Source organism: Podarcis vaucheri (assembly GCF_965113315.1).
Source record: "Podarcis vaucheri genome assembly, chromosome: 4".
NCBI classification, from domain to species: Eukaryota; Metazoa; Chordata; class Lepidosauria; order Squamata; family Lacertidae; genus Podarcis; species Podarcis vaucheri.
In genome coordinates this window covers 38,945,051-38,958,432 of record NC_138762.1, presented here as the reverse complement: position 1 = coordinate 38,958,432, position 13,382 = coordinate 38,945,051, and the positions used below count along the sequence as shown (strand labels likewise).

The following is a 13,382-nucleotide window of genomic DNA, read 5'->3' as shown; positions in this document are numbered from 1 at the left end:
TGGGAAATATCCCCTTAGTCATGCTCCCAACATAGCCAGGAGTGGAGCAAGGACTTTTGAGTAGCATGCACCACCATGTTGCTTGTTCATAGTAAACCAGAGTTAAACATTAACCATGTTACAGATAGGTAGCCGTGTTGGTCTGCCATAGTCAAAATAAAAAAATTCCTTCCAGTAGCACCTTCAGACCAACTAAGTTAGTTCTTGGTATGAGCTTTCGTGTGCATGCACACTTCTTCAGATACACTGAAACAGAAGTTGCCAGATCCTTCTATATAGTGAGAAGGTGGGGAGGGGTATTACTCAGAAGGGTGGTGGGAATGGGAGATTGGCAGATAGCTGAGATGAGCCTGTTGACGACTCTTAACGACTGTAATAGGTCTTACAGGAAAAGGCAAGGGGTGAGAAGGTGAGAAATGGCTTAGTCATGTATAATGGGATAAGAATCCAATGTCTTTGTTCAAACCAGGTCTCTCCATGGTTTTAAGTTTGGTAATGAGTTGCAATTCAGCAGCTTCTCTTTCCAGTCTATTTCTGAAATTCCTTTGTAGTAAAACAGCTACTTTGAGATCTTGTATAGAATGTCCTGGGAGATTGAAGTGTTCTCCTACTGGTTTCTCTGTGTTGTGATTCTTGATGTCAGATTTATGTCCGTTTATTCTTTGGCGTAAGGTTTGGCCTGTTTGTCCAATATAGAGAGCTGAAGGACACTGTTGGCATTTGATGGCATTCACAATGTTAGACGATGAGCAATTGAATAGTCCCGAGATGGTATGTGTGATGTTGTTGGGGCCAGTAATGGTGTTGTCCGGGTGTATGTGGCAGCAAAGTTGGCATCTGGGTTTATTGCAGGCTCTGGTGCCAGTGTCCGTGTTAAGTCTGGTTGTAGTATTATTGTGGGTTAGGAGTTGTTTAAGATTGGGTGGCTGTCTGTAGGCAATGAAAGGTCTTCCTCCCAGAGCTTGAGAAAGAGAATTGTCATTGCCCAGGAGAGGTTGTAGATCTCTGATGATGCGTTGAACTGTTTTAACTTGGGAGCTGTATGTGATCATCAACTTAAAACCATGGAGAGACCTGGTTTGAACAAAGACATTGGATTCTTATCCCATTATACATGACTAAGCCATTTCTCACCTTCTCACCCCTTGCCTTTTCCTGTAAGACCTATTACAGTCGTTAAGAGTCGTCAACAGGCTCATCTCAGCTATCTGCCAATCCCCCATTCCCACCACCCTTCTGAGTAATACCCCTCCCCACCTTCTCACTATATAGAAGGATCCGGCAACTTCTGTTTCAGTGTATCTGAAGAAGTGTGCATGCACACGAAAGCTCATACCAAGAACTAACTTAGTTGGTCTTTAAGGTGCTACTGGAAGGAATTTTTTTATTTTGACATTAACCATGGTTTAACATGAGATGTGAACATAGCCATAGAGAGGGCTAAGCACCTATCTATTCTGATTCTTACCCAGAAATGCTGCCTCCTATGCCCACAATTGCATTACCCAGGCAAATGTGGGCCTGGGATGTTGTGCTTGCTGCAGTACTGCCCTTGGCCCAAATTAAGGCGGCTGCAATAAGTAACCATGTCATCTTGCATTGCACGGGTTTGGACTAGAGGACCTCAGGGTCCCTTCCAACTCTACAATTCTATGATCCTGTTCCTCATTCCCCTTCTCCAGCACTTATATATACATGTTTCTGGAGCATCATGGGAACGGAGCACAAAGAAGTGGCAATACTCAAATCACCCCCATTGTGTCTCTGTGATTAACAGAGAGAAGCAATGCTTGAATGTTGAGTAGGGGCCTCAAATGAAGGGTTGGAACCCTGAGCACAGTTTGATGTGGGTGTCAGCAGAACGGTTTGTGGCAGTGCTGCTCTAGTGCAACATCTTGTGTAAGTTACATACACCCAGTGCTTTTCTCCTGGGGGTACGCAAACCCTTAAACATTTTTTGAATTTAAGTTTGGCCTCATTGAGCTGCAGCATTTCAATATGAGTAGGAAAATGAGAGTACCCCTAAACTTTTTTTTTAAAGAAAAAAAGCACTGCATATACCTAACACCAGGACTTGCAACACTGCGCTAGCACCAAACTTCATAGTAAGCCACCAAACTGTGTGCTACATATCTTCGCAGCCTACTAAATTCATGATCGTAACACAAAGAAGAGAAATGTGCGTATAGCTGAAGCTTCCTTCACTGCTTCTGCTGCAGCAGTTCCCGGCGATGACGAGAGAAGTGCTCTCTAGCAGAATTCATAGGCATTGACAGACATCTGAGGCTATGAGAGGTTACTTTATCATTTCCTGGGATATTGCTATTCAGAAGCAAATTCATCCCAGAACTGATTTTTTATTTAAACTTAAGATATTTTAGTTTTGTGCCTTGAATAGCTACATTATATAGTCAAGCTAAGGGGGATGAAAATCACAGGCAGCGATTTCAGTATACTGTTCCTTTGGTTTAACGATGATGTAGGCTTGGCTAACAAGAGGTACAGCTACAAGGCTGTACTGTACAGAAGCTCAAGTCTGTGCAAAGGATGAATGACACCCTACAAGGAAGACTCATTTCCAACCCGAATAACAGGGATGGGGAGCCATTTCTATGGCCAACTCTCCATGGCCATTTTGACAGGTAGCCAGGGCTGCTCCCCTATCAATTGCTTGATGTCATATCCCAGGTGTTTCCAAAGCTGCTCCTGTCAATCGTCACTCTGCAGCTGCAGACTGAACTATGGGAAAGGTTGCATAGTTTGCCCCAAACAGTTTCGTGGGCCAAATCCAGAGGCCTTTAGTGTCATGACCCCAGAGGCTGGCAGCAATCAAGACTCCTGCGTCAGAGGCTGAAGACTTGCCAGCTAAGAAGCCAGACCAGGTGCAGGGCTCTGAGTCTGATGAGAGATCAGGAAACAACCGAGCCTGAGAACATGAGAAATCAGGAAGAACCTCCTGTATCAACAGGGTCAGAGTCGGAACCTTCACAGGAAACTTTCATTGAGGTGGAGTAACGAAATGCCTTCCCCAGGACCTCAAGCAGTGCAGGAAGCACGTAAGGCAGTAGGCTAGGGAACAAAGGAGTGCCTGTCTCTAGATCAAGGGCTTTAAGAATCTAGTTAGTGACAAAGGGGCCTTGGCTTGTTACGCCTTGCCTCCTTCTCCATGAAATCCAGCATCGCACCAGAACATGACATGTAGGATCTAATTGGGATCGTGGGAGGCTCCCCATCAATGCCATAGAACATCCCCCTTCACAACCAAGCAAAACCACTGATCCTTTGGTCAAGAAACTTAAGGACTTTAGAAATACTAATTGTTGCAATTAAGAAAAGGGATGAGAATGACATAGGTATGGTGCCTTTCCCCACAATCAAAGCAGTTGCCTTATACTGGTTTAGACCTATTTATCCCAATAAACAGATTGGTGTGAAGGCGCTTTTTTGGGTGGGGGGTTAGAACACAGGCAGCATTTTGAAGGTAGGATAGAGACTTGAAGGCACCTGTGAGAAGAAGAATCTTGTATTTTACTGAAGTGTTTTGATCTTTCCCACCACCTCCTTTACGTTAAGGATCTTCTTAATTGAAAGGTGCTGGGGCTCATGTCTATCTGAATTCATAGTTTCTGACAAGTGTGCTCCTCCTCCCAAAAAATAACTGCTAGTTTAAGTTACTCAGTGATAATAGGGAAAGCACACTGTGTACACTCTTTTTATTACTACTACCTTATTTCTTTCCCAGCTGAGCCTTAGCACTGAAAGAAGCTCTACAGCAGTCTCATGAGAAGTCATACTAAGGTGGAAAACCTCTCCTCTCCTAAAAACAAGTGGGAGCAACAAACCATGATCCAAAAACAAACACTGGCTTCCTGATTGTGTTTTTGGGGGAGTAAAACAAACCACAATCCCTAATTCAGATGTAACAATAAACCAGGGATCATGGTTTGTTGTACCCACCAGAGCCAATGGAGGAGCCAAGTAGGAGCCAACTTACAGTTCCCAGTATAACATTAACTATGGTTTACCATAATGTGTGAACGCAGCCCCTTGTTGGGCTCATTCTTGTTGTCCCACGATGACTGCATGCAGAGAGTCTCCAGCCTAATTCTGTGGGGAAAATCCTACTTCCTTGAAGGAGGCATTGCTATGTACTTCCACATATCAGTTGTATCTAGCACATTATAAAAATTAAACCTGCTGGAGAAACTATTTGTTATATGCTTGTGTACTTCAGAAGGACGGCAACATTTGAAGCCATCTTGCTTTATCACACTGTATTTCTATTTTTTTTAAAGTCAGATTTGTCATACCTCTGAAAACTGAAATAGTGTTGATTCCTCACTTTCTTTTGAATCTGCAGGGGCATCTGGTTGTGATGGACTTGAAGAAATCTGGGAGGGGGGCACATTTATAAAAAAAAAGCCATTAGAACACCGTGTTTAAGCCAAATCTGATTTTCATGTTCTGCAGAAATGGCAAAACTTTTCGCTCTTCAGGACACAAAGTGGTATGAATAAGTTACTTTTCTAATGGATTGTAAATGACAAACTATGAAAAACACACACATCATTTTCATAGGGAAACCTCTGCCATAATCAGAGCAACAAAATAAAACAATGAAAAGTCACAATGGTAATATTAAATAAAGTATCACACGGCTTGGAGCTAAGCCAAAGGCTTTGATCCCTTGCATTGACATACGCAAATTAAGCATTTCACCTGACACACTAATTGCATACAAAGCACCAAAATGATCAGTACCATGCTGAAATAACTGTACAAGAAATCAGAATTTTCAGACTAAAATAAGCAATATTATTTTGAACTGACTAGTTGGAAATAAACCCCACTGATTTCAAAGAAACCTATTTACAAGGAAGTTTTAAATGAGATCCTTATGATTCTGGCTTCATTTTTCACCGCTGAGATGTTCAAATGTGCTAGCTGGAAACTTGTTAACAGCAATCTTAGCTATCTGGTCAAAAATGTCCATGAAAATTTGGAATACTCTGGATTGTTTTCAGGACAATAATGAGCACAATCCAGTCAAAGTGAAACACTTTTACATTCCATTGATTTCAACAGGTAAGATTTAAACACATGCTTAACATTCAAATTGAAATCAACGGGGCTTAAAATTACATACTTAACTCACCCATTGAAAATAATTGGTGTTTTAAAAGTGCTTAATCCTGGCTGGATTGTGCCAACTATCCACACATTCTTGGTATTCTGATATCAGATGAAAAAAAAATCTATTAGAAACAATGGCTTCTAATTAAAATAATATTTGGGGGTAAAAAAATTGGGTACCCTCTATACTTTGATGTTTGTATTCTCTTCTTCGGTCGCATCTTAATCTCTTACTGAGCTTTTCTGAGAAAAAGCTACATAATTGTGAATACTACATTGCTTGCTACATCACTGAGTGGTGCTCACATTGGCTCCACAGGTCTCCTGTTGCATCGCCTCTTGCGTTGCCACCCATGGTGATGGTATATTCAGTGGTGCTTAATCCTGAGTAACTAACTGTGTTTCAGATTGCATTTATATAACTGTGCTTGGGTTGAACATTTTAATGGGGCTCCACCAGCACCTTAGGGTCACAGTTCACACATTCCTTGACCAGGTACCCACTTTCATGGGCCGATGCAATGAGCAGAATCCAGAAAAAATTATCCACAACTAAATACATCAAAAACAAAGGAGTGGGGGTTTTGGTGCAACGAATTCAAGTTCTATTTATTTCAGTGGGATTTAGTCGTGACCAATGTCTGTTGGGTTGTCTCTAATATGTAGGAAATAATTTACTCTGTAGCAAGTCCTGTACTCATAGAAGCTGGAAATGGTACTGTTGCGCGTCAAGGCCCCACACCCCTTGGTGAATAAAAACACGTGGAAACAAGTATTTTAGGTTAATGGGATGAAAAAAGGCCACAGCTTTTATTGGTTACAGAATGTGAGTGGTGTTGGCTTTGGGCATTGGACCCGAACCGACTACATCTGACTCCTGCCCACCACGCAGGAAGTCTTACAATGGTCAACCACCTGTAGGGGGAGCCCTGTTGATGTACATCAACTTGAGAGCCAGTGTGGTGTAGTGGTTAAGAGCGGTAGTCTTGTAATCTGGGGAACCGGGTTCGCGTCTCCGCTCCTCCACATGCAGCTGCTGGGTGACCTTGGGCCAGTCACACTTCTCTGAAGTCTCTCAGCCCCACTCACCTCACAGAGTGTTTGTTGTGGGGGAGGAAGGGAAAGGAGAATGTTAGCCGCTTTGAAACTCCTGAAGGGGAGTGAAAGGCGGGATATCAAATCCAAACTTCTTCTTCTTCTTCTTCTTCTTGGTCTCCCCCAGGGTCACGGGAAAGGTCGTGCCATGGCCCTAGGCTCCACCCGGGCTTCGAACAGGAACCACAACCCCGGGTTCCTTTAACACAGCAGTGTGACTCGGAAACTACAACTAATCCAGAATGCGGCAGCTAGACTGGTGACTGGGAGCGGCCGCCGAGACCATATAGCACCGGTCTTGAAAGACCTGCATTGGCTCCCAGTACGTTTCCGAGCACAATTCAAAGTGTTGGTGCTGACCTTTAAAGCCCTAAACGGCCTCGGTCCAGTATACCTGAAGGAGCGTCTCCACCCCCATCATTCTGCCCGGACGCTGAGGTCCAGCGCCGAGGGCCTTCTGGCGGTTCCCTCTTTGCGAGAAGCAAAGCTACAGGGAACCAGGCAGAGGGCCTTCTCGGTAGTGGCGCCCGCCCTGTGGAACACCCTTCCAGCAGATGTCAAGGCGATAAACAACTACCTGACATTCAGGAGACATCTTAAGGCAGCCCTGTTCAGGGAAGTTTTTAACGTGTGATATTTTATTGTATGTTTGGTTTTTATGGAAGCCGCCCAGAGTGGCTGGGGAGGCCCAGCCAGATGGGTGGGGTATAAATAATAAATAATAATAATTATTATTATTATTATTATTATTATTATTATTATTATTATTATTATTATTATTATTCTCAACCTGTGAGTCCCCAGATGTTGTTGGACTACAACTCCCCTCATCCCTGAGCTGTGGCCTTGCTAGCTAGGGGGTGATGGGAGTTGTAGTTCAACAACATCTGGGGACCCACAGGTTGAGAAAGGCTGCTTTAATGGAATACCCTTATGGTGGCGGGGTAGGTGATGGCCACAACCTCCCCTCCCATAAACCAAGCTTTTCCAATGCCTAACCGCCAAACCTTATAAAGTTGTAACGATTTGCTACGAGGTAGGCGAAAACCAAGTGGCTGGTGCCAATTTGCCAAGTAGGAAAATTCCTACCAGGCCGCTTAAACAGGCAACCGACTGAAGTCCATAGCAAGGTCAAGGTGATCAACGAAAGAAGGGAAGGAGGGCAGGAGATCTGTGGAAGGTTGGAGCAGAAGGAGGAGCTCCCGGCCACGCAGCTGCTTAAATGTGACTAGCCACCCCCCCACCGCCAGCCAGATTGGCTGGCTGTGGTCGTGATGCGTGACGGGACTCCCAGTGATGTGGGGGTCTCGATACCCCCCCTGCTGAGGGCGGGAAAGAGCAAAGCCTGCACGCAACCCCACCCGTCCCTGAAGAGGAGCAGCTCTGTAAGTATGAGAACTGAATGCCTGGTTCATACACTACCTTCACCAATGAGCATGTATCTGGAGAGGCTAAAGGCTGCTTACATGTTCAAAAAATGGATTTGTGACTTTGGCCCTCAGTTATATGCTGAAAGATGATTAGGATTTGACAGTACAGGATTTGACAACATACGAGGGCACAATCTATCTATCTAATATGCTAATGGATGGTGCTGACCTTGACTTAGTACTGAAAAGAGTGTTTCCACACTTTAACCTGAACAGTCACCTGATGAAGCTTGTCAAGATCTGATGCCTGAAGAGGGCATCCATTATAGCTGCTAATTAAATAAATATGTCCTTAGCTGGCACATTTTTTGGCTTCAGGATGCTTTCTACTAAATATACGAAAGAAATTCTTTCTTCTGCTCAAGAATGCCTACCTAATGCAATGCATCATGTAAAGCATTTAATTAATTAACTATATTTAAGTGTCATTAAAGATGCAGAAGTCACCCATGATCCTCAGGTAAATATGTATGTGACCACTGTTGAAATGCATGATAAATTAACTAAAGCATTTTTGGAGCTTATCTGAAAGCCTTTAGTGTTCTTTTTTTTTATTTATTAAAAAACCAAAAAACCCAGAAATTAGAAAAAGCTCACCTCAGCAAATTGAAACAACGGCGACTTTAGACATCCTTCAGTAGAATTGGATGCATCAGAATGGCATGTACTTGAAGAAATCTGAAACAACGATTATTGGGGGGAAAACTTTAGGGACTACATTCTGCTTCGTGTGTCAATTAGAAAGGGGCCTGCCTGTGAGTTGCAGGCTTTTACTGCTAAGTGGTGTGCGCATATATTATATTTCTAAAGCACTTTCAAATCAAAATGGCATAGGAGAGATAAAAGTAATGACAAACCCTGCCTGGAGGCTTACAATGTATCAGACAAAAAAAGTGGAGGGGGTGGAAATGGTCACAAGAGGAAGGGAAACCTGGAAGGATTAATGAGCAAGGAAAAGCCTCAGAGCACAGATTGCTCTTTAGAAGCTGTTTAAGAACCAAAATTGGCAGAGCTGCTTGAATATCGATAGGGAGCACATTCCATGTAGCCAGTGCATTCCAGAGCCGTAGAATAACAACAGATAAAAGCAACAATGAAAAGTAATAGTCAGGTTTTGGGTTTGATTAGAAGTACATAAGGGGAAAAGAAGGAGCAAAGAGAAAGAAAGAACTGAAAAGTTAAGGAGGAGAAAGTGTACAAAAGCACTGTAAGCCAAAAGATTTTATTTTTTTTAATGATATTTATTGGAGGTTTAAAAATTACAGAAAAAAAGGAAAAAAAACAACAAAAAGTTAAACAAAACAGAACAATACCTTACAACACATCAAAAACAAAAGGAAAAAACAAAAAGCCATACAGGAAAACAACAAGAAAAACAAAAACATTAAAAAAAACCACATTCAATATTTCCGTATCTTTACCTTTCATTTACTTGTTTCATCGACCTCCTCACACCTCCCTTTTTTGTATTCTAGTTCAATTAACTATTTCAGCAAATCCTTTCCATCTTTCTCAGTTTTTGTTCTATAATTTATCTTAACACAATCTAACCTTAAATTTTCCACTTTGGTCCATTAACAATCTATTTTTACTTAATTCTTTATAACATTTCTGCTAAAGCCATATAGCTTCATTCCAGCATCCTTCTAACATTCATAGCCAAAAGAAATTTAAACAGAATGCTTTAGGGAAACAGAAGCCAATTTTAGAAAAGAGAAGAGAAGGGACAGAGAAATACGTGTAAAATAAGGAGCGTGGAAAGAGCCGCAGAATTTAAAATGAAAAAGAGATCAGAAATGGGAAGGATGGGCATTACATGCTTCCCTGCATGCAGGCAGGTACATATGCAAACAAGTCGCCATTTGCCTTTTTAGCAGCATTGCCAGCACAAAGCAGCCACTGGTATGCAGAAAAATGGAAAGCACCGAAGACTGAAGGGAGGAACCAAGTACGAAATGCACATAAGAGATCACCTTTCATTTGTCCATCCATTCATTAAGGGGAAAATTAGTTTGTGATGAGCTAAATACAGAAAAATGCCCTATAAAATCAAGTAATATAATCTGTTCTAGGAGTATAATGGCATAGCTGACACTTAACAAGTGTGCAAACACCAGCATTGATTCTACATTTCATTTTCATGGCTGGAACACGATATAACGCATTCACACTCACATCATGAGGCAATAAGAGATTCCTAAAAATTCAGCGTAGTTAACAACTGTTAATACAACTCTTGAGAAGATGAATATCATTAATGCAATCAGATTAAGCCTTAAGAAATACAAAGTCAATGTATCAGAATAATACTTAATTCTTGCCCATGTATTATTAAATGCAAAGAAAGGATAGCAAACATGGCCTTCTGTCTGCTTTTAACACTCAAACACACACTGCCTCCTTAATGTCTGCCTGATTATTCTTCGAAGAAAATGAAAAGGGTTTTTTTTTTACCACTGCATGCTTCACTTGCCAGCCAAATGTCTGCCCAGAATGTTTTGGGAAGGAGCTGTGAAGTTGCTGTGAAAGTGGATTTCTCATAAGAAATTTGTCAGAATGGCTGGTAGACACACCAGGCTTGCAAACAAGGGCTTAACAAGCACCATGTTACTTCCTACTCATGGCATTATGGCTACATAAGGTGCCACAAATGCCCTCCACTCAGAAGTCTGCCTGGCTGATGTGGTCATTGTTCCAGCACTAGGTTAACACTTATTTATTTGCCCAGGCATTTTAAGCTGCCGATTCGCTTATTATGCTGTTTTTAGCAGTCTTTATTTGTTCAGAATGGCTTACTGTTCTGGTTTCTTTGGTTTATACTCTGTACCTGGTATTTGTAAAAGTGAAGGACAGATTATATAAGCTACATGTAAAATGATTCAAGTTAAATCTTAGGTTTGCAAATGTTCCCCTGTCCCCACAGACCAGCAAGTTATTCACATAATTTTCATATGATGAAGTGGCCTGTAGTCCATAAAAAGTTGCTTAAGAGACCGTCTGGGAGCGGCCGCCGAGACCACATAACACTGGCCTTGAAAGACCTACATTGGCTCCCAGTATGTTTCCGAGCACAATTTAAATTGTTGGTGCTGACCTTTAAAGCCCTAAATGGCCTTGGCCCAGTATACCTGAAGGAGCGTCTTCACCCCCATCGTTCTTCCCGGACAATGAGGTCCAGCGCTGAGGGCCTTCTGGCAGTTCCCTCACTGCGAGAAGCCAAGTTACAGGGAACCAGGCAGAGGGCCTTCTCGGTATTGGCACCTGCCCTGTGAAACGCCCTCCCACCAGATGTCAAAGAGAAAAACAACTACCAGACTTTTAGAAGACATCTGAAGGCAGCCCTGTTTAGGGAAGCTTTTAATGTTTAACAGACTATTGTATTTTAATATTTTGTTGGAAGCCGCCCAGAGTGGCTAGGGAAACCCAGACAGATGGACGGAGTATAAATAAATTATTATTATTATTATTATCATCATCATCATCATTATTATCATTATCATCATCAACAACAACAACATCTTGGCTTTGAGCCCTGGAAGATCTGCTCCCTGCCTTGTAGGCCTTTTCCTACCTGGTCTGAGAGGCAAGGGCCGGTTGACTCCAGCTATAAAAGCTGAAGCTGCCGAACAGAATCTTGGGCTGGGGCATTGTTTACAGGGGTTTGTTGTTTATGGGGGCTGTTGCTGTCATCTTTTTGTATCTTTATTTTGTTCTCATGATTTATGTGGAAATTGTTCAGTCTGCGTACTTTTTGATGTTTTGTGTATGACTACTTTTGTTATCTTTGTAGTGCTGTAGTTTCTAAAATACATTGTAAGCCACCTAGAACATGTTTTTACTTTGGAAACATGGCATACAAATAAATAAATAAATAAATGATTGATTGATTGATTGATTGAAGCACAAGACGCTACAAAATTTTATTGTGTTTATATTGAACCATGATACTCTTTTGCCACTACCATTACAAAATCACATTCTACTTCTTACAGAAATTCAACATGTATGTGCTAAAAGCTGCCAGATTTAATACATTTTGTATTGCAAAGTTGGTGAAATGTAAACAGGCAGATGGCTACTTTAAACTGAGCTGCTATGGTACGGCGGTGAACTTCATGAGCTGTGAGCCCAACACTCCTGATTCTAAGCTCATGTGTGCTGCCGTGTGGGCAATGTCCCAACCCGCACTTGTAAAATGGGAGATAATGATGCAACACCTTAGCAGCAGTGAAGTAAATATTGCTGAGATAATATATTTAAAATTATTTGTTACAACAGTATTTTAAGTAGCTTTGAGTTACCTGTGTTGATTAGGAAAGTGGGATCTAACAGCATTTAATAGCATGTAAACTATATTTTACACGGGGTCATGAAGAGTCGGACACAACTAAATGACTAAACAACAACAAAACTTTATTTTTAAATGCTTTTTGCATTTAAAATAATGCTACCAAATATTCCGCCACATTATTCTAAATATTCTATGGCAGTGGTGGCAAACGTTTGGCACGCATGCCAGAGAGGGCACTCAGAGCCCTCTCTGTGGGCACGCACGCCATTGCCCCAGCAGGGCAGTAGCTTTCATGCCGGGGGGGGGGGGGCGCTTGCATGTGCCGTCCAAAGCCTGCGGCACCAGGGTCTGGCAAGCAAACGAGGGGCTGAGCAGGCATTGATTTCTGCCAGTCTGTTTCTTCCGACTTGGGAGTAAGCTGCCTTGAGTTCAGCAGGGCTTAACTCCCAGGTCAGTAGCATATCAAGACGGCAACATAAGAACGGGCTGCTGGGTTTACATGTTCTCTGAGCTTTCCCGCAGAAGCCAACAGAAAAAATCGTTCCATGGAGGAAGCCATCAAATGGCAGCCAAAAAAATAGCAAAATATAATAACAACAACAACAACAACAACAACAATAAAAAACAAAAATAAAAATAAATGTATACCCCACCCATCTGGCTGGGTTTATTTATTTATTTATATATATTTGTATGTGCGCAGGAAGACAATCATTATCTTCTATTAAAGATTGGCAGAGGGTGGCTCTTAGTAAAGCCCTCCAGTGTACACTAGTGGCCAAAATTGTGAAACCTTCTGGAAAAAATGTATTTCCAAGGTTTGATGGCTCATAACACTACTTGGTTCTGGAGTAATACCAGTGGTTTTTTTCTGTGGGGACGCAAAGGGACGCACACCTCTGAACATTTTGTGAATTTAACGGTAGATGAATTTCACTGTATTTATTTTCCCCAATTTGAACTGTATTTATTTTTCCCCCGGTGGTGATTTTTCTTGAGTAAAACTGAGTGTACCCCTAAACATATTTTTTGAAAAAAGCACTGAGTTATACCACAAAATTATATATCAACAGAAAGATAATTTAATGAATGCAGTAACTTTTATGAAGGATTATTTATTACAACAGCAGTCATAAAGAAGAAACGTGAAACACACAGAAAAAATGAGATATACAGGTTAAATTGCCGTGTTGGCACTTTGCAATAAGTAAGTGGGTTTTGAGTAGCAGTTTGGGCACTCAGTCTCTAAAAGGTTCGCCATCACTGTTCTATGGTATTCAAATTATAAATGACAGAAGGACAAATATGTATCAGACAATGTACAAAGTAAATGGATTTTGCTCTCAAGGCTGGGACTTCTAAGTTCACAGAACTGTTTACATCCACAGACAGTTTGACTCAAGATACATCCTCTTGATTATAGTTCCTCTTTA

The 13,382-nt window shown here is 41.7% G+C and overlaps 1 protein-coding gene across 1 annotated transcript in view; it reads right to left on the bottom strand.

Annotated features, from left to right (window-relative positions):
• BBX (BBX high mobility group box domain containing) overlaps nt 1–13,382 on the bottom strand; it is a gene marked incomplete at its 3' end in the record, with an annotated part of 121,865 nt that overhangs the window by 28,937 nt on the left and 79,546 nt on the right. Inside the window, exons 7-8 of the mRNA XM_082221198.1 lie at nt 8,256–8,336; nt 4,311–4,391 (exon numbers count right to left, since the gene is read on the bottom strand). Coding sequence (XP_082077324.1) covers nt 4,311–4,391; nt 8,256–8,336 — 162 coding nt within the window. The remainder of the gene's footprint in view (nt 1–4,310; nt 4,392–8,255; nt 8,337–13,382) is intronic.